Source organism: Salmo salar, chromosome 10 (assembly GCF_965601325.2).
Source record: "Salmo salar chromosome 10, fSalSal1, whole genome shotgun sequence".
Classification (NCBI taxonomy): Eukaryota; Metazoa; Chordata; class Actinopteri; order Salmoniformes; family Salmonidae; genus Salmo; species Salmo salar.
The window spans coordinates 51,293,934-51,313,107 of NC_138300.1; the positions used below are offsets into that span (position 1 = coordinate 51,293,934).

The following is a 19,174-nucleotide window of genomic DNA, read 5'->3' on the forward strand; positions in this document are numbered from 1 at the left end:
TTTTTTATTTATTTCACCTTTATCTAACCAGGTAGGACAGTTGAGAACAAGTTCTCATTTACAACTGCCACCTGGCCAAGATAAAGCAGTGCGACAAAAACAACAACAACACGGAGTTACACATAAACAAATGTACAGTCAATTACACAATAGAAGAATCTTTGTACAGTGTGTGCAAATGTAGAAGAGTAGGGCGGTAAGGCAATAAATAGGTCATAGAGGCTAAATAATTACAATTTAGCATTAACACTGGAATGACAGATGTGCAGATGATTATGTGCAAATAGAGACACTGGGGTGCAATAGAGCAAGAGGATAAATAACAATATGGGGATGAGGTAGTTGGGTGTGCCATTTACAGATTTGCTGTATATAGGTACAGTGATTGGTAAGCTGCTCTGACAGCTGATGCTTAAAGTTAGAGAGGGAGATATAAGAATCCAGCTCCAGTGATTTTTGCAATTTGTTCCAATCATTGGCAGCAGAGAACGGGAAGGAAAGGCGGCCTAAGTAAGTGTTGGCTTTGGGGATGTCCAGTGAAATATACCTGCTGGAGTGCAGCGGTGGGTGTTGCTATGGTGACCAGTGAGCTGAGATAAGGCGGGGCTTTACCTACCAAAGACTTATAGATGACCTGGAGCCAGTGCGTTTGGCGATGAGTACGTAGTGAGGGCCAGCCAACGAGAGCATACAGGTCGCAGTGGTGGGTAGTATACGGGGCTTTGGTGACAAAACAGATGGCATTGTGATAGACTACATCCAGTTTGCTGAGTAACACATTGTATCCTTTACACATGTCTAAATAAAGTTACATAAAGTTACAAATAAAGTTACATTGTATCCTTTACACATGTCAAAACAATATTAGGTAACACATTGGTTCCTTCAGACAGTATGTGATGACAGTCCATGGTGACATCTGCTTCATGGCCCACATGCCATCAGGCAGCTCCAGTAGCTTTAATCCAGGGCTTGAGTTCAACGGTGGTGTTGCCGTATAGAATGAGCCTCTGGCAGAGGAACATCTGCATACAGTCTAGCCACACCCACCACTTCCTCCCGGCCTTTGACTGGGCCTTGCTGCTCTCTAGCTGCTTGTGGCTGGGGCCTCTTCCTGTCCTTCTTCCACTTCTTCTTGTTCTTCCTTGTTTCAGTGTTACCAGAGTTCTGTTGGGAGACTGGAGGAGTCATCAGGTCATATTATCCAGGCTCAGTCACGACAGAAGTGGTGTCAGGCTCATAGACCTTAAGCACCAACTGTTTGGGCCTCTTGCAGAAGAATTGTACTCTTGAAAAGACATGGTTGTGGTGTTACCATTTTAAAAAATGTATGGAAGGGATGTAGGGCAACACGCCATTAATGGTAAAGGTGTCAACGGATTGGGACATAAGTGTTCAGAGACACACTAGTGTATTTTTTAGGGACAATGAGGGACACTGGGAGCTTCTTTTGAGAAGAAAGATCAGTCAACTAAGTGAATGGGCTGGGGGCTGTGAAAAGTCTCAGGAGGGCAGTTCTTACACAGTATGAATTGTTGTGTATGGCACCTTTCAATCATTCTCATACACAATAACACATTTACTGTCTCTAAGCACAACCTAAAACCACTTCCTCATTTCAAAGACTTATCTGTAAACCTCGCCATGCCCATTGACTTTGACAGATCATTATTGTCAATAATGGACAACTACAAATACCTAGGTGTCTGGTTAGACTGTAAACTCTCCTTCCAGTTCTCTGCTGCCAATGACTGGAACGAACTACAGAAATCTCTGAAACTGGAAACACTTATCTCCCTCACTAGCTTTAAGCACCAGCTGTCAGAGCAGCTCACAGATCACTGCACCTGTACATAGCCCATCTATAATTTAGCCCAAACAACTACCTCTTCCCCTACTGTATTTATTTATTTATTTATTTTGCTCCTTTGCACCCCATTATTTCTATTTCTACTTTGCACTTTCTTCTACTACAAATCTACCATTCCAGTGTTTTACTTGCTATTTACTTTGCCACCATGGCCTTTTTGCCTTTACCTCCCTTATCTCACCTCATTTGCTCACATTGTATACAGACTTATTTTTCTACTGTATTATTGACTGTATGTTTGTTTTACTCCATGTGTAACTCTGTGTTGTTGTATGTTGTCGAACTGCTTTGCTTTATCTTGGCCAGGTCGAAATTGTAAATGAGAACTTGTTCTCAACTTGCCTACCTGGTTATATAAAGGTGAAATAAAATAACTAAATAAATAAATAGAAGCTCTTGGCATGGATTTTTGTAGACATGTCTTTGTATTGTGTTTTGAGAATCTCCAGAGAGAAGAATAAGGTGGTTGTGTAATTACTGTTGTAACCGCAAGGTGTGCCCCTTCCCTCATGCTTGTGAACCCAAAATGCTGACGATTTTGGGTATTTTTCAGCGGGGCAATGTAGAAGGACTCCAGATTACCTGAGTTTTACAAAGAGAAAAGGTAAAAAGAGAAAGGGGTGAGACTAAATTGATGACATGGTCTGAAAGATACTCCGTGGTCCTCAGGCTACATCCAACCACCTCGTTCCAGCTTGTGGTTTGGATCATTTTGATGTTTGTTAATATATCGAACGAGCTTGGGGTTACAGGTGGTCGTATCGAACGAGCTTGGGGTTACAGGTGGTCATATAGAACGAGCTTGGGGTTACAGGTGGTCATACAGAACAAGCTTGGGGTTACAGGTGGTCATACAGAACGAGCTTGGGGTTACAGGTGGTCATACAGAACAAGCTTGGGGTTACAGGTGGTAATATAGAACAAGCTTGGGGTTACAGGTGGTCATATAGTACGAGCTTGGGGTTACAGGTGGTCATATAGAACGAGCATGGGGTTACAGGTGGTTAGATGTAGCCTGAAGACCAGAGTATCTTTCAGGTCATGTAGTTCTGACAATATGCTGTGGCAGAGCCAGGGTGAAATTTCCCTTTAAGGTGTGACCAGTCCCTCTAGTTGCCTGGGCCTGTAACTGTAGGTTGTTTTCCACAGCTGTGCTGAAATACTGTAGTAGTTAGCTATCCTGGCAGACACTGAGGTCCTTCGGCTGCTGAGCAATATCTTTATTTTTCTAGGGATTTATAGCATTATATTTTTCATGTGGCGCACATATATACGTGGCAAAATAAACGAGGTTATATTCAACCAAAAATGAAATCTTTTATAATACAAAGCAAAGGCTATAGCAACAGAATTAACAAATTATTTTATATTGAGCCTTTTCACAAGAACTCTGTGATATTGCCTGTAATTCTACTGCAATAGATTGAAATCAATATTTTTAATTATACAAGTATTTTGGATCAATCCCCCACTCTTCAGTGCTCCCTGAGCGCTGGAACTCTGTAGACAAACATTAACTTTGGGATAGACACTATTTATGTTCTACTCCTTCCATTTTTACTGCATCTACCATTTGATCAACATGAAATCATCTCTGACTCTGCTGTGTCTGGTGGTATGGCTGAATGTGGATGCTTCATCAGCTCAGACTGGTAAGGATGTGTTTTCCTTCACTTTCTCACATGCTTCTAGTTCCCACATTGTGTTAGTATCCACTAATTGCTCTGTAAGACTCTGACTAGACTATACAAAGTGGGTTACCATAACTGATGTGTTTGCTTTGCTACTTTTATCAAATGCTGCACAACAAAATCAAATCAAATTGTATTTATCACATGCGGCGAATACAACAGGCTTAGACCTTACCGTGAAATGCTTACTTACGAGCCCTTAACCAACAATGCAGAGTTATGTGCTAAATAAACTAAAGGAAAAATAAGTACACAATAAAATAACAATAAAGAGGCTACAAACAAGGGGTGCCGATACCGAGTCAATGTGTAGGGGTACGGGGTAGGTGAGGTAATGAAGGTAATATTTACATGTACTGAAGGTAGGGGTCAAGTGACTATGATAATAAACAGAGTAGCAGCAGCGTACATGAACAGTGTGAAGGAATGTGTGTGTGTGATGAAAATATGCATATGTGTGTGTCCGTGTGTGTGTGTGTTGGAATGTCATTGTAATATGTGTGAGTGTGTGGCTATATTCCAGTGAGTTTACATCGAGCCTGTGCAAGAGAGTCAGTGCAAATAAATCAGTTTAAATAATAATAAAATAAGGGGGTAAATGCAAATAGTCTTTGTAGCCATTTCATTAACTGTTCAGTGGTCTTATGGCTTGGGGGTAGAAGCTGTTAAAGGAGCCTTTTGGTCCTAGACATGTCGCTCCAGTACCACTTGCCGTGCGGTAGCAGAGAGAACAGTCTATGACTTGGGTGGCAGGAGTCATTGACAATTTTTAGGGCCTTCCTCTGACACCGTCTGGTATAGAGGTCCTGGATGTCAGGGAGCTAAGCTCCAGGGATGTACGAGGCCATACGTACGACCCTCTGTAGCACCTTGCGGTCGGATGCCTAGTAGTTGCCATACCAAGTGGTGATGAAACCAGGCAGGATGCTCTCGATGGAGCTGCTGTTTAACGTTTTTGAGGATCTGAGGTCCCATGCCAAATCTTTTCAGCCTCCAGAGCCCTACTCACAACTTTTTTTGTGTTTGGACCATGATAGGTTCTTAGTGGTGTGGACGCCAATGAACTTGAAGCTCTTGACCTCCACTCCAGTCCCATCGATGTGAATGGGACGTGCTCGGCACTCCTTCTCCTGTTGTTCACAATAAGCTTGTTTGTCTTGCTCACATTGACGTAGAGGGCGTTGTCCTGGCACCACACTGCCAGATTGCTGACCTCCTTCCTATAGGCCGTCTCATCATCGTCGGTGATCAGGCCTACCACCATGTGTCGTCGGCATACTTAATGATGGTGTTGGAGTTATGCGTGGCCACACAGTCTTGGGTGAATAGGGAATACGAGGGGACTAAGCACGCACCCCTGAGGGGCCCCCGTGTTGAGGGTCAGTGTGGCGGATGTGTTATTGCCTACCCTTACAACCTGGGGGCGGCCCCTCTCCGGAAGTCCAGGATCCAGTTGCAGAGGGAGGTATTCAGTCCAAAGGTCATTAGCTTAGTGATGAGCTTGGAGGGCACTATGGTGTTGAACGCTGAGCTGTAGTCAATGAACAGCATTCTCACATAGGTGTTCCTTTTGTCCAGGTGGGAAAGGGCAGTCATCTGTTGATCTGTTGGGGTGGTATTTGAATTGGAGTGGGACCAGGGTTACTGAGATGATGGTGTTCATGTGAGCCATGATCAGCCTTTCAAAGTATTTCATGGCTACAGATGTGAGTGCTACGATGCGGTAGTCATTTAGGCAGGTTACCTTGGCTTTGTTGGGCACAGAGACTATGGTGGTCTGCTTGAAACCAGAAGTATATGGACAACTGCTCGTCAAACATCTCACTCCAAAATCATTAATTGTCACGCCCTGATCTGTTTCACCTGTCCTTGTGCTTGTCTCCACCCCCTCCAGGTGTCACTCATTATCCCCGGTGTATTTATACCTGTGTTTTCTGTTCCTCTGTGCCAGTTCGTCTTGTTTGCCAAATCAACCAGCGTTTATCTCCTAGCCCCTATTTTTCCCCAGTCTCTGTTTTTTCCTAGTCCTCCTGGTTTTGACCCTTGCCTGTACTGACACCGAACCCGCCTGCTTGACCATTCTTCCTGCCCTGACCTCGAGCCTGCCTAACGCCTTGTACTGTTTGGAGTCAGACCTGGTTACTGTACCCCTGCCTGTCCTGATCTCGAGACTGTCTAACACCCTGTACTGTTTGAACTCTGACCTGGTTTATGAACTCTCGCCTGTACCCGATCTGCCTGTTGCCTACCCCTTGGGTTATAATAAATATCGGAGCTCAACCATCTGCCTCCTGTGTCTGCATATGGGTCTCGCCTTGTGCCCTTATATTAATATGGTGTTGGTCCCCCCTTTGCTGCTATAACAGCCTCCACTCTTCTGGGAAGGTTTTTCCACTAGATGTTGGAAAAAAGCTACAGGGTCTTGCTTCCATTCAGCCACAAGAGCATTAGTGAGGTCAGGCACTGATGTTGGGCGATTAGGCCTGGTTCGCATTTGGCATTCCAATTCATCCCAAAGGGGTTTGATGGGGTTGAGGTCAGGGCTCTGTGCAGGCCAGTCAAGTTCTTCCATATCGATCTCGGTAAACCCATTCTTTATGGACCTATCTTTGTGCACAGTGTTTTTCAAATCAAATCACATTTTATTGGTCGCATAAACATGGTTAGCAGATGTTATTGCAAGTGTAGTGAAATGCTTGTGTTTCTAGTTCTGACAGCGCAACAAAATCTAAGAAGTAATCGAACAATTCCACAACAAATACCTAATACACACAAATTTCAGTGAAGGGATGGAATAAGAATATGTACATATAAATATATGGATGAGCAATGAACGAGCAAGATGCAATAGATGGTATAAAAACAGTATATACAGACGGGATGAGTAATGCAAGATATGTAACATCATTATTAAAGCGCCATTAATAAAGTGACTAGTGATCCACTTGTTAGAGTGGCAAATGATTTCAAGTCTGTATGCAGGCAGCAGCCTCTCTGTGTTAGTGATGGCTTTATAACAGTCTGATGGCCTTGAGATATAAGCTATTTTTCAGTCACTCGGCCCTAGCTTTGATGCACACCTTCTGGATGGTAAATGGGGTGAACAGGCAGTGGCTCGGGTGGATGTTATCCTTGATGTTCTTTTTGGCCTTCCTGTGACATCGGGTGGTGTAGGTGTCTTGGAGGGCATGTAGCTTGTCCCCGGTGATGTGTTGTGCAGACTGCACCACCCTCAGGAGAGCCCTGCTTTTGAGGGAGGTACAGTTGCTGTACCATGCGGTGATACAGCCCAAAAGGATGCTCTCAATTGTGCATCTGTAACAGTTTGTGAGGGTTTTATGTGACAAGCCAAATTTCTTCAGCATCCTGAGGTTGAAGAGGCGCTGCTGGGCCTTCTTCCCCACACTCTCTGTGTGGGTGGACCATTTCAGTTTGTCTGTGATGTGTACACCGAGGAACTTAAAACTTTCCATCTTCTCCACTGCTGTCCCTTCGATGTGGACAGGGGGGATGCTCCCTCTGCTGTTTCCTGAAGTCCACAATCATCTCCTTTGTTTTGTTGACTTTGAGTGAAAGGTTGTTTTCCTGACACCATACTCCCAGTGCCCACACCTCCTCCCTATAGGCTGTCTCGTCGTTGTTGGTGATCAAGCTTACTACTGTTATGTTGTCTGCAAACATGATGATCAAGTTGGAGGCGTGCATGGTCACACAGTCACGGGTGAACAGGGAGTACAGGATGGGGCTGAGCACACACCCTTATGGGGCTCCAGTGGATCAGCGAAGTGTAGATGTTGTTTCCTACCTTCATCACCTGGGGGCGAACCATCAGGTAGTCCAGGACCCAGTTGCACAGGGCAGGTTGAGACCCAGGGCCTCAAGCCTAATGATGAGCTTGGAGGGTACTATGGTGTTGAATGCTGAGCTGTAGCCAATGAACAGCATTCTTACATAGGCATTCCTCTTGTTCAGATGGGATAGGGCAGTGTGCAGTGTGATGGCGATTGCATCTTCTGTGGACCTATTGGGGCAGTAAGGTGACAGGTAAGGTGGAGGTGATATGATCCTTGACTAGTCTCTCAAAGCACTTCATGTTGACATGAGTAAATGCTACGGGGCGATAGTCATTTAGCTCAGTTACCTTTGCCTTCTTGGGTAAAGGATCAATAGTGGCCTTCTTGAAGCATGTTGGAACAGCAGACTGAGATAGGGAGAGATTGAATATGTCTGTAAACACATCAGCCAGTTGGTCTGTGCATGCTCTGAGGACGCTGCTAGGGATACCGTCTGAGCCAGCAGCCTTGCAAGGGATAACTCATTTAAAATGTCTTACTCACGTCGGCCATGGAGAAGAAGAACACACAGTCCTTGGGAGTAGGCCGCGTCGGTGGCACTGTATTACCCTCAAGCGAACAAAGAAGGAGTTTAGTTTGTCTGGAAGCAAGACGTTGGTGTCCGTGAAGTGGCTGGTTTTCTTTTTGTAGTCCGTGATTGTCTGTAGACCCAGCCACATATGTCTCATGTCTGAGCCATTGATTTGCGACTCCACTCTGTCCTTATACCGACATTTCGCTATCATGCTGAAACAGGAATGGGCCTACCCCAAACTGTTGCCACAAATTTGGAAGCACAGAATCGTCTAGAATGTAATTGTATGCTGTAGCATTAATTTTTCCCTTCACTGGAACAAAAGGGACCTAGCCCAAACCATGAAAAACAGCCCCAAACCATTATTGTTCCTCCACCAAACTTTAAAGTTGCCGCTATGTATTGGGGCAGGTTGTGTTATCCTGGAATCCGCCAAACCTAGATACGTCCTTCAGACTACCAGATGGTGAAACGTGATTCATGACTCCAGAGAACGCATTTCCACTGCTCCAGAGTCCAATGGCGGTACATGGTGATCTTAGGCTGCTCGGTCAAGGAAACCCATTTCATGAAGCTCCGGACGAAAAGTTATTGTGCTGACATTGCTTCCAGAGGCAGTTTGGAACTGAGTGTTGATAACATGCCAAGAGGACGGAATGTGGTCATCTTCTACAGATTGTGAACGTATGTTCATACTGGAGAGTATATTGTAGTATGATATATTGAGAGTGTATTGGTTTACAGTATACATAGTTGAATCACTGTGTATTATTGTACAGGTCAAGAGAAAAAGGAAAGGGGGATACCTAGACAGTTACGGTATGATTCATGCTAACACTAAACATCTCTGTCATTGTAGTGATAACATGTGGTGATCCACGTGACCCTCTTGTGAGTTCTCCCTACCGCTGGCAGCAGGGTCAATTTGCAGGAACTCAGCGTTACAGCTGTAGAACTGGATTTAAAACCATGAATGTGTCACATTGTGTTCTATAATGTTTCATGTCCTTGTTTCCCCCAGAAATAGAGGGAGCATGTATCAACCCACCTGTGATGAATGGATTCATAGTTCAGTCAAATGAGAGGAATGTTGATCCCAGGAAAAGGAAGATATACTATTCCTGCAATGTAGGGTTCAAACCCTCTACCGGGGGTTGGTGGGGTGAAGCCACATGTACTGAGGGAACATGGTCTGGAATATTAGAGTGTATTGGTAAGAAAACAGATCCTCTAGATATTACCTCTTTACAAAGTAGATCAAGAACAGTGGAATGCATTTCCCTCTGACTTGGCTAGATTTGTCTGAAACTCAATCCCAATGCTCTGTCTCTCTAGATTTTTTCACTTGATTTTAATTGTCTGCAGTGGCCAGTCATCCTTGCTGTATATTTACTATATGTTTGAATAGTTTGGAGAAAAGGCCCCAGAAGCCCATTTGATATTATGTAATTACATAGGTAGTAGTTCTGTGTATGTACTGTGTGTATGTTTTCTACACAATAATATTTCATCAATATTTTCTTCTCTTGAAGCGCAAGGCATTATATGTGATCCTCCACCTAAAGTTGAAAATGCAATTGTTGAAATCCCATATCAAAATAAATATATAGAGGGATTTGAAGTGAATTATGAATGTCGCAAGTCCTTTGAAATAGAGGGACTTAAAAAACTTACTTGTGAAAATGGGAATTGGACAACTCCACCACCAACATGCAAACGTAAGTATTGATAACTGTTTGAAACTGATGCAGTAATTCAGTATAGAGTTACTCTACTATGAACAGCACCTATTCAAACAGGAATTTTTTATTTATTTAAATATTCAATGAGATGAAAAATTCTGTATCACATAACACCATTATTCTCCTCTCATACAATCAGGGACACTTGTTTAGGCATTGCTTGGTTTTACAGAAAATTCCATCTCTGATTTATAGTTTCTCAATATGTCTCCAATGTGTCCACTTTGAGGTAGTTGCTGTTGTTTTTTGCTATAATGCAATATAGTGTAGTTTTCCTAGATATGATCATGGATGAATTTCAGTGCATATTTACAGTATATATCACAAATTGTTATTGTATTATCGTGATAGTGTATTATGGTGCTGTATCATGGTACTGTATTATCATAGTATTGTATTATCATGGTATTGTATTATCATGGTCCTGTATTATCATGGTACTGTAAAATCTTGACAATGTATTATCATGGTACTGTATTTTCATGGTATTGTATTATCCTGGTACTGTATCATTGTAATGTATTTTCATGGTATTATATTATGATTTCTATCTATTCCCTGTTTAATCTAGCAAGCTGTCCTGATCCCCCTAGCATTGAAAATGGAGATTTCATCAAGGAAAAGAGAGATGATAAAGGTGTTATTACAGAGCTGTACTACCAATGCAGCAGACAGTATACACTGAGTTTCACAGGCAGCATCAGATGTCAGAATGGAAAATGGCCGAGCCCTCCAAAGTGTTTACGTAAGTACATTATTTTCAACTGGTCTGAAAATGGTGTCATATCTACATGTCAAGTGTATGTGAGTATATAAATGTATGAATATGTACTGTACACTAAGGGAATAAAATAATTACTGGGTTTCATTTCCATCAGGGCCTTGTGAGATTTCCACTTTTGATGCAGAGTACAATCTACAGAATTTATCCAAGAAAGATTATACTACGCACAATGAAAAAAAGACTCTTCAGTGCAAAGAGGGATATTACCATATATACAGACTTTTTGTATGGAATATAGTAGAAATTGAGGTGAAGTGTGATGATGGAGAGATGCAGTATGAAGACCACAAACCTATATGTAAGTTCATGTCATGTAAAGGAACACCCATCAGTGTAAGATAGTCATTCTGTCACGGTTGTCGTAGGGATGAGACCAAAACTAAACAAACACATACCTATATATAGGACTCTCAATCAGAGGCAACTAGAAAACACCTGCCTCCAATTGAGAGTCCAACCCCAATTAACTAAACATAGAAATACAAAAGACTAGACAGAACATAGAAATACACTAACATAGAACAGTGCCCCAAAAAAAACGGAATACATAAATCAAATACCCTACTATACAAACCACCACCCCGAACCACATAAAACAAATACCCTCTGCCACGTCCTGACCAAACTACAATAACAACTAACCCCTATTACTGGTCAGGACGTGACAGTACCCCGTATGCACCTAAAAAAATAAACCCCTAACTAAAGGGAGGGAAGGGAGTGTGGCTGCCGTCAACGACGGCTCCTGTGCTACACCCCCCCTCCCCAAACCTCCTATAGTGGAGGTGGCTTAGGCTCAGGCCTTAATCCCCTACCTGACCCAACCACCCCCACTGAATGATCAGGACTGTGGGCAGTCTCTCTTGGAAGCTCCATTCTGTTGCCGGAAGCTCGGGACTGGGCTGACGCACTGGAAGCCTGATGCGTGGGGCTGGTAGTGGAGGTACCAGACTGGGGACACGCACCTCAGGGCTAGTGCGCGGAGCAGGAGCCGGCCGAGTTGGACTGGAAGCCTGATGCGTGGTGCTGGTACTGGAGGTATCAGACTGGAGACACGCACTTCAAGGCTAGTGCGAGGAGCGGGAACAAGACTTACTGGACTGGGCTGATGTACTGGAAGCCTAGTGCATGGGGCTGGTACTGGAGGTATCAGACTGGCGGCACGCACTTCAAGGCTAGTGCGAGGAGCGGGAACAGGACGTACTGGACTGGGCTGATGCACTGAACCGTAGAGGCTCACTGGCGGTCTCGAGCGCAGGACTGGCACCGCCCATACTGGCTGGGTACCCAATTCCCCCTGGCAAATGCGGGGAACTGGCACTGCGCACACCGGCCTAAAAACACTTGGCCTCTCCACAGTACACAATAACCCGAAGCACGGGACCTGTCCAGTCAAAGGTTGCTCAACAAAAGCATGGGGACTTGGCTTGGGGCTTAATCCTTGCCCAGCCAAACACCCCGTGTGCCCCCCCCCCCCCAAAACAATTATTGGGGCGGCCTCTCCACCTTTACCTGCTTCCCAGGCAGGCTGTCACAATGGTCCAGTAGTTGTTCCCACGTCCAGTCAATCCTTGCCTCTAATACCTCCAGCGACCAGGATGCCATTACCTCCCGAGCGCGCTGTTTTCTCCACCCCATGTGCTGCTCCCGACAGTCCACCCGTTGCTCCTTCCACCGCTGCTTGGTCCTTGGTTGGTGGGAGATTCTGTCTCGGTTGTCGTAGGGATGAGACCAAAACACAGCGGGTATATGTACACTCATCTTCTTTATTAAGGACAAAGAAGGAAAAACCAAAATAAACACGTATACAACAAACACAAAAGAACTAGACAGTCTTGTCAGGTACAAACAGCAAAACAAGAAACTATCTCCCACAAAGTACTAAACAAACACATACCTATATATAGGACTCTCAATCAGAGGCAACTAGAAAACACCTGCCTCCAATTGAGAGTCCAACCCCAATTAACTAAACATAGAAATACAAAAGACTAGACAGAACATAGAAATACACTAACATAGAACAGTGCCCCAAAAAAAACGGAATACATAAATCAAATACCCTACTATACAAACCACCACCCCGAACCACATAAAACAAATACCCTCTGCCACGTCCTGACCAAACTACAATAACAACTAACCCCTATTACTGGTCAGGACGTGACAGTACCCCGTATGCACCTAAAAAAATAAACCCCTAACTAAAGGGAGGGAAGGGAGTGTGGCTGCCGTCAACGACGGCTCCTGTGCTACACCCCCCCTCCCCAAACCTCCTATAGTGGAGGTGGCTTAGGCTCAGGCCTTAATCCCCTACCTGACCCAACCACCCCCACTGAATGATCAGGACTGTGGGCCGTCTCTCTTGGAAGCTCCATTCAGTCTCCCGGACACTCTGGACGAGGCACCGTCTCCCGGACACTCTGGACGAGGCACCGTCTCCCGGACACTCTGGACGAGGCACCGTCTCCCGGACACTCTGGACGAGGCACCGTCTCCCGGACACTCTGGACGAGGCACCGTCTCCCGGACACTCTGGACGAGGCACCGTCTCCCGGACACTCTGGACGAGGCACCGTCTCCCGGACACTCTGGACGAGGCACCGTCTCCCGGACACTCTGGACGAGGCACCGTCTCCCGGACACTCTGGACGAGGCACCGTCTCCCGGACACTCTGGACGAGGCACCGTCTCCCGGACACTCTGGACGAGGCACCGTCTCCCGGACACTCTGGACGAGGCACCGTCTCCCGGACACTCTGGACGAGGCACCGTCTCCCGGACACTCTGGACGAGGCACCGTCTCCCGGACACTCTGGACGAGGCACCGTCTCCCGGACACTCTGGACGAGGCACCGTCTCCCGGACACTCTGGACGAGGCACCGTCTCCCGGACACTCTGGACGAGGCACCGTCTCCCGGACACTCTGGACGAGGCACCGTCTCCCGGACACTCTGGACGAGGCACCGTCTCCCGGACACTCTGGACGAGGCACCGTCTCCCGGACACTCTGGACGAGGCACCGTCTCCCGGACACTCTGGACGAGGCACCGTCTCCCGGCCACTCTGGACGAGGCACCGTCTCCCGGCCACTCTGGACGAGGCACCGTCTCCCGGCCACTCTGGACGAGGCACCGTCTCCCGGCCACTCTGGACGAGGCACCGTCTCCCGGCCACTCTGGACGAGGCACCGTCTCCCGGACACTCTGGACGAGGCACCGTCTCCCGGACACTCTGGACGAGGCACCGTCTCCCGGACACTCTGGACGAGGCACCGTCTCCCGGACACTCTGGACGAGGCACCGTCTCCGGACACTCTGGACGAGGCACTGTTGCCGGAAGCTCGGGACTGGGCTGACGCACTGGAAGCCTGATGCGTGGGGCTGGTAGTGGAGGTACCAGACTGGGGACACGCACCTCAGGGCTAGTGCGCGGAGCAGGAGCCGGCCGAGTTGGACTGGAAGCCTGATGCGTGGTGCTGGTACTGGAGGTATCAGACTGGAGACACGCACTTCAAGGCTAGTGCGAGGAGCGGGAACAAGACTTACTGGACTGGGCTGATGTACTGGAAGCCTAGTGCATGGGGCTGGTACTGGAGGTATCAGACTGGCGGCACGCACTTCAAGGCTAGTGCGAGGAGCGGGAACAGGACGTACTGGACTGGGCTGATGCCAGTGAACCGTAGAGGCTCACTGGCGGTCTCGAGCGCAGGACTGGCACCGCCCATACTGGCTGGGTACCCAATTCCCCCTGGCAAATGCGGGGAACTGGCACTGCGCACACCGGCCTAAAAACACTTGGCCTCTCCACAGTACACAATAACCCGAAGCACGGGACCTGTCCAGTCAAAGGTTGCTCAACAAAAGCATGGGGACTTGGCTTGGGGCTTAATCCTTGCCCAGCCAAACACCCCGTGTGCCCCCCCCCCCCAAAACAATTATTGGGGCGGCCTCTCCACCTTTACCTGCTTCCCAGGCAGGCTGTCACAATGGTCCAGTAGTTGTTCCCACGTCCAGTCAATCCTTGCCTCTAATACCTCCAGCGACCAGGATGCCATTACCTCCCGAGCGCGCTGTTTTCTCCACCCCATGTGCTGCTCCCGACAGTCCACCCGTTGCTCCTTCCACCGCTGCTTGGTCCTTGGTTGGTGGGAGATTCTGTCTCGGTTGTCGTAGGGATGAGACCAAAACACAGCGGGTATATGTACACTCATCTTCTTTATTAAGGACAAAGAAGGAAAAACCAAAATAAACACGTATACAACAAACACAAAAGAACTAGACAGTCTTGTCAGGTACAAACAGCAAAACAAGAAACTATCTCCCACAAAGTACTAAACAAACACATACCTATATATAGGACTCTCAATCAGAGGCAACTAGAAAACACCTGCCTCCAATTGAGAGTCCAAACCCAATTAACTAAACATAGAAATACAAAAGACTAGACAGAATATGGAAATACACTAACATAGAACAGTGCTCAAAAAACCCCGGAATACATAAATCAAATACCCTACTATACAAACCACCACCCCGAACCACATAAAACAAATACCCTCTGCCACGTCCTGACCAAACTACAATAACAACTAACCCCTATTACGGGTCAGGACGTGACACATTCTCTCAACATTAACAGGTTAACATCATCTAATATATGGAATACATAAGTCCAGAATGCCCTGCGAGCTATCGACTGTAGATTAATACAATAGAAATGGATAGTATTCTCATTTTTATTTAAACCTTTTTTTATGAAAATCAATCCACCTGTTTGATAATATTCAATGAGGCCACTATGTGTAACCTTCTGACTGTAAAAACAAAATAATTTGTTCTTTGCTTTTTAGGTAGCCATCTTTATTCATAGGTAGATGATGAACATAATGGGTAAGTTAAATTAACAAGAAGAATGGCATGTCTTATAATCACACAAACCTGTCGACATAGTGAAGGCAGAGCAAGTTCCTGAAGTCAAGTATTATACACAGTATTATACACAGTACTATAAACAGTACTATTAACAGCACTATTAACAGTATTATAAACAGTATTATAAACAGTACAATGAACAGTATTATAAACAGTGTGATCAACAGTGTTATCAACAGTGTTATCAACAGTATTATAATCAATATTATGAACAGTATGTGATGGCTTATCAGTGAAGCGTAACAGAAACATGTTGGAGCATAACATCACATCAAGCAGGAGTAATTTCTCTAATCATTAACACACAGTGAAAGGTCACATGGTTAAACACTGTCTACTCTCTTCTATAGTAGTAGTGATCAGAAGTATTACTCCACAGACTCTGATCTATAGTGGTAGTGATCAGCAGTATTACTCCACAGACTCTGATCTATAGTAGTAGTGATCAGCAGTATTACTCCACAGACTGATCTATAGTATCCTGCCATGTGATTTAATTCCTACAGATATCCTACAGAGTCATGATGTTCCCTCCGTCAAATGCAAGAATCCTTACAAAGCCGCCTTTATATGCAAGGAGAAGATCTATTTGATTTTGTGGTTTCTTTGTCGCTTGTTTAATTTAGGTTTAGAAAAAATGTGAGCCATCCAGTAATGGAATACATGTAGTGTCTTTTTCAACATTTGACATTGTATCACCGTTGTAACAAAATAACAGTATCTTCCAAATCATATCAGTCTCAGCTTCACTATAATAACAGTACAGCTATCTAAAGCTAGACTAAAATGGTACATTTGTTATATTAGTACAAAGAGATAGGATGTTCACACAATCACATCAAGTTTATAAATTGCCTGGCTGGGCTGATAAGACAGTGGCTTGCGCAGTCAGATAGAACAGTAAATGGGCATTTTAACATCATAGATTTAGCTGGTGGTAGCTTGTGGAATAGACACTGACTGGAATGTGGTTTTAACCAATCATTATTCAGGATTAGACCAACACGCTGTATAATGTGGAAATATCCTCCTGTATCTTCCAGCTGTGTGATTCATTATCTGAAGGTTTAATATAAATGAACAACTGATGTTATGATTGTGATTGACCTCATCAAGGAAGACAATAAAGTTGTGGAAAAGAGATGACACGTTGTCTCCATGAGACTTTACAAGGCTATAGTACAACAGAATAAGATGATTTACCAATGTTATCCTAACAAATACACATTAAAGCTGACTGAAACCATTTCTCAGATCAGTATCACTGTTGTCATTGATCGTTCTTGTAAATCAGTTTTGTCTCATCATCCACCTATAGCTGCTTTCTCAGGTGAACAGTAGATCTTCTCTAGTGTCTCAGGACAGCATAAGTAATGCCTCAGTTGGTCATGTTTTTTTTATGCATTTGCTTTTCTTCTTGCCTCTGGTGATCTCAGCTTACTGGACGTGATGGCAACTGTCTTGTTGGACAAACGTATCCATGCATAATTGATTGTACAACATTAAATAAAGTATATCTGGTTCTCATTTACTATTTCGTTCATCTGGGAATTTTATCATCAAGTATTTTCTAGGATATTGAAGCAGCCAGACAATATCTATTAAAATGTCCCTGAGGTGTTCCTTGCCATGTATTCCTGAACATTAAGGCAGGAATTTTGACCTTCAATTATTATATGCAAGAAAACATTTGTCACGTTCGTTGTACGAAGGAGACCAAGGCGCAGTGTGTGTATCGTTCCACATTTTATTATCACTGTGAAACTATGCAAGGCATATAAATAAACTAATAAACAAAACAAATCGTGACGAAGAGGTGCAACATACACTAACTCAAAATAATCTCCCACAAACCCAGGTGGGAAAAACAACTACTTAAATATGATCCCCAATTAGAGACAACGATGACCAGCTGCCTCTAATTGGATGTCATCCCAAGAAAAAAAAACCATAGAAAAACAGAAACTAGAACCACACAACATAGAAAATGTAAACTAAACAAAAGCCCCTGTCACGCCCTGACCTACTCTACCATAGAAAATAAAAGCTTTCTATGGTCATGTTATGAATGTTTTGTTTAGTTGATAGGCTAATATTGGAGAAACCCTGGCATGCTCCCAAGGTGTAGCATTTTGTTTTGCCCCCCCCCCCCCTGTTGCCCCTGGAAAACATGGCTTTATGGGAAACAGTGATATTGGCTTACTGCAACAAACAAAGCCATAACCATAGACAGTTGACCAGATTTATGTAAGGCTTATGTAAGTACAATATTTGTTGTTAAACATCTTTTATGATTCAATAATGATGGTACAAATGTTTCAATGGAGCCTATCAGCATTAAACCATTTGATAACTGTATGTCAGAATGTGTGCGTACTGGTAGCGAAGTCAGGTGCAGGAGAGCAGAGATGTGTGAACAGGCGCACACTTTATTTAGGCAAAAGTGCAAAATGCGCAAAACAGTCACAAGAATTTTGTTTAACAATAAACATCTTCGTGACAAAATAACAGAAAAAAAACAAGCCAGTCTGGCGCGTCAACAATACACATGTAACACAACAATCTTACACAAAGACATGATGGGGAACAGAGGAACCAATACATGTAGATTGATTGGGGAATGAAAACCAGGTGTGCAGGGAACAAGACAAAACAAATGGATACATGAAAAATGGAGCGGCGATGGCTAGAAAGCCGGTGATGTCGACCGCCGAACGCCGCCCGAACAAGGAGAGGAGCCGACTTCGGCGAAAGTCGTGACACTGTAGCCCTCAATGTCTTTCTATCGCTAAACCTACAGTGTGCACATCAAAATATTGTAGATACATTATGCCTCAATATTATGTCGAAAAAACAATATTTGCAACACTAATGGAAGACCAAGTATAGTATAGTAAAATACAGTATAATATAATATAATAGGCCAAGTATCGTGGATATATTTCAACATACTTCAAATTAAAATCATAAAAATGAGTTGTTTTGCACAATTAAAAATACACTGAACCAACACATTTCCTACATTGAGCATTTTAACAACAACTGTACGATATTTTCTGTGTCAAATCAAATGTTGTTTGTTACATGCGCCAAATACTACATGAAAATGAAATGCTTACTTACAAGCCCTTAACCAACAATACAGTTTGAAGAAAAATAAGAGTTAAGAAAATATTTACTAAAAAAACGAAATTAAAATAAAATAAAAAAGAGCACCAATAAAATAACAATAACCAGGCTATATACAGGGGGTACCGGTACCGAGTCAATGTGGAGGCTATATACAGGGGGTACCGGTACCGAGTCAATGTGGAGGCTATATACAGGGGGTACCGGTACCGAGTCAATGTGGAGGCTATATACAGGGGGTACCGGGGTCAATGTGGAGGCTATATACAGGGGGTACCGGGGTCAATGTGGAGGCTATATACATGGGGTACCCGTACCGGGGTCAATGTGGAGGCTATATACAGGGTGTACCGTTACCGAGTCAATGTGGAGGCTATATACAGGTGGTACCGGTACCGAGTCAATGTGGAGGCTATATACAGGGGGTACCGGGGTCAATGTGGAGGCTATATACAGGGGGTACCGGGGTCAATGTGGAGGCTATATACAGGGTGTACCGGTACCGAGTCAATGTGGAGGCTATATACAGGTGGTACCGGTACCGAGTCAATGTGGAGGCTATATACAGGGGGTACCGGGGTCAATGTGGAGGCTATATACAGGGGGTACCGGTACCGGGGTCAAGGTGGAGGCTATATACAGGGGGTACCGGTAC

The 19,174-nt window shown here is 44.6% G+C and overlaps 1 protein-coding gene across 1 annotated transcript; it reads left to right on the forward strand.

Moving 5' to 3' along the window:
- Nucleotides 1–3,366: 3,366 nt before the first annotated feature.
- On the forward strand, nt 3,367–16,536 carry LOC106590829 (complement factor H-related protein 1). The gene is made up of 7 exons (XM_045687891.2): nt 3,367–3,522; nt 8,951–9,142; nt 9,462–9,647; nt 10,243–10,416; nt 10,550–10,753; nt 15,309–15,348; nt 15,897–16,536. Exons 1-6 carry the CDS (start codon nt 3,408–3,410, stop codon nt 15,326–15,328), a joined length of 891 nt encoding a protein of 296 aa, XP_045543847.1. The 5' UTR covers nt 3,367–3,407; the 3' UTR covers nt 15,329–15,348; nt 15,897–16,536.
- Nucleotides 16,537–19,174: the final 2,638 nt, after the last annotated feature.

Excerpts from the sequence above, each read along its gene's own strand:
- LOC106590829 (XM_045687891.2), top strand. The coding sequence starts at position 3,408 with ATGTTCTACTCCTTCCATTTTTACTGCATCTACCATTTGATCAACATG. Across the intron at positions 9,143-9,461 it reads TGGAATATTAGAGTGTATTG|CGCAAGGCATTATATGTGAT; the intron begins GTAAGAAAACAG and ends CTTCTCTTGAAG. Across the intron at positions 10,417-10,549 it reads GAGCCCTCCAAAGTGTTTAC|GGCCTTGTGAGATTTCCACT; the intron begins GTAAGTACATTA and ends CATTTCCATCAG.